This window comes from Coffea eugenioides, chromosome 11, assembly GCF_003713205.1.
Source record: "Coffea eugenioides isolate CCC68of chromosome 11, Ceug_1.0, whole genome shotgun sequence".
NCBI lineage: Eukaryota > Viridiplantae > Streptophyta > Magnoliopsida > Gentianales > Rubiaceae > Coffea > Coffea eugenioides.
The window spans coordinates 12,151,785-12,154,218 of record NC_040045.1 but is presented as its reverse complement, the minus strand read 5'-3'; the positions used below and the strand labels follow the sequence as shown (position 1 = coordinate 12,154,218).

At 36.9% G+C, this 2,434-nt stretch overlaps 1 protein-coding gene across 1 annotated transcript; it reads right to left on the bottom strand.

Annotated features, from left to right (window-relative positions):
• Nucleotides 1-545: 545 nt before the first annotated feature.
• Nucleotides 546-2,063, bottom strand: LOC113751967 (UPF0481 protein At3g47200-like). Its single transcript, XM_027296109.1, has 2 exons — nt 1,334-2,063; nt 546-1,248 (listed from the first exon to the last, which is right to left on the bottom strand). Exons 1-2 carry the CDS (start codon nt 2,061-2,063, stop codon nt 608-610), a joined length of 1,371 nt encoding a protein of 456 aa, XP_027151910.1. The 3' UTR covers nt 546-607.
• Nucleotides 2,064-2,434: the final 371 nt, after the last annotated feature.

Below are 2,434 nucleotides of genomic sequence, written 5' to 3'. Positions count from 1 at the left end.
GATTTCAATCTCATTGAGCTCTTTTACATTCATTGTATCGCATGTACAAGAGCATTAGTTTCGTTATGTTAACGATCAATAGTTATAGATGCACATGCATAAAAAAAAGTAATTTTAGTTTATGTACACGACTCAGGAAAAAATATACCAATATATAGTAATTCTTGGTGTATATATTGATTGTTAGTTCATGTACATACTCAGGAAAAAAATTTTAGTTCATGTACATAAATCTTGGTGTATGTGTATACCAATTTTTGTGAAAGTTAAATCAACCAAGCACAACTGGACCTGCGCCAATCCCGAATTTTCACTTGCCTGTCCCCCTAATCCAAATTTGATGCACATCCCATAAATTAAAAGATAAAAAACTTAACGTTGGAGAACTAAGTGCGGAAAAAGAATATATAATATAAGACTATTGTACAACATCAACATATGACACAAGTCTATTGTACAACATCGTTAAATCAAGAAAATACATACACCCAGAATACATAGATGTTCCATATAGTCCCTAAAAATTTTTTTTAATACTAATTTGATACCGTCCACAGAACTCTAGTCTTTACCGTTACTATTTCAACTTCTAATTATCTTTAGGGAATTAAGAAGGCCTTACTGTATAATAGGTCTGAAGAAAAGTTAAGACAAGAAGGAAAGCAGCAGCAAATAAAGCAATCGCAGTCCAGGGACTGTTAAAATAAGTGTAGAAAAGTTCAGCCAGCCATGTCTTTGCCTTGTTGTTATAGTGTGCCTGAATTTTCTCCTTCACATCATGAAAAATGGTGACATTCCGCACCCCGTAAGTGTTTATGTCTTTATAAACCTTCAACACTTCTTCATCACTGCCCAAAGTTGTGAGCAAAATCCTTTTTTCTCTTAGTTCTTTCACGTCCTTGGGACTGTCGATCAGCGATTTCATGAACTCAATATATGCTGTCACTGCTCGGTCAGTGCTGATACTTGGGCACATTTCATAGGCAATCATATTTAAAAAGAAAACTTTGGTGTAAATCGAAACAAACCAAATTGGAACTTCAAGTGTTGCATAGAAATAACTTGATTTGAACTTGATGCCCTTCAAAGAGTCAGCACTGCTGCGCCTAAAGTGAATTCCCTTGGCCTTCAACTCCGTGGCTGAACGAAAGCAATGAACGTATTTTTTTTTTGCTAGAATCATTGTCAATATTTGATCTTCTCCACTGCAGAAAACATGGCAAATTGCAAATATACTCGTGAAGATTGCTGCATCTGCCAAAATTTTTGAAGTGATTGAGAGAGACAGAGTCATTGCTGGCCCTAGATTTTGGAGAGGTTGGTTTGTCTTTACAGGATTCAGAGACAAGAACTAGCCAGAAAGCGTCCAGAAGATGATGGGATAGGTCCTTATCTCTGCTAGCTATTCCGCTCCCCTTATAATTCCCGAACATAGTCCCATTCAAGAACTCGTTGAGCATCTCTTCACCTTCTTGTTTACCACATCTCAAACACATCAGAAACTTAAGAAGCCAGAAGGGAATTTGATTTTCAAGTAAAAACATGTCACGAAGTACAATTGCCGATGCCAAGTCACCAAGACAATAGCGTGTGATGTAAAAGTTTGCGCCACTTTTGCATCTAGAAATTATGTCGTTGATAATGAAACAGGCATCAAGAAGCATCATTTGTGCAAACTTTTCATCATCGTACTTTTTAGTAGAATCTTCAAAATAACAATTTCTAGCATCATTCACAAGTTGAAGTACCTTGAAATAGAAAAATAGTACATCATGGCCGCTATCAGCAACGAACATCTCCAAGGCTATGAGTTTGAACTCCTCAGCTGATTGAAGCTCCTCTTTGCCATGGTGATAAGGCCCCAAACAAACCACCAAGGGATCATAGTCTTGCTGGTTGTTCTTGTCTAGTCGTAGAAGTGGTGGGACTTTTTGCATAGGGCATCCAAGATCGTGGTTTTCTCTTGGTCTGCCAGTTACAATTTGCAAAAGCTTCTCCGGAATGACAATGTTAACTGCTTCATTTGGAAGAAACTGAGATTGTTCTTCTACTGAAACTGCCATAGCCTTTCTTTGAGACGTCTTACTAGTTAATTACTAGTACCAAATGTATAGTGTTTCAACAATAGGATGTCAATATTTATTTATTGTAGTAGGGTTGTCCTAGCCTCCTAGGTGGTTGACAATAATTAAAGACATTAATTTAGTTGATTTTGATTGTCACCAAAATGATAACACATCTCTGCATTTTCATGATCATTACCGCCCACCTTTTCTACTTGTCTTACATTATAATTGTAATGCCCCGGGTTCGCGAGTTGGCCCAATTAATTTTTGGGTGAAACCATGAGTTCAAAATGGTTAGTCCAAGATATTTAATAGTTTGTGGGTCCAGGCATAAATACTATTCCTTTTTTCTTATCCTACCCTATATG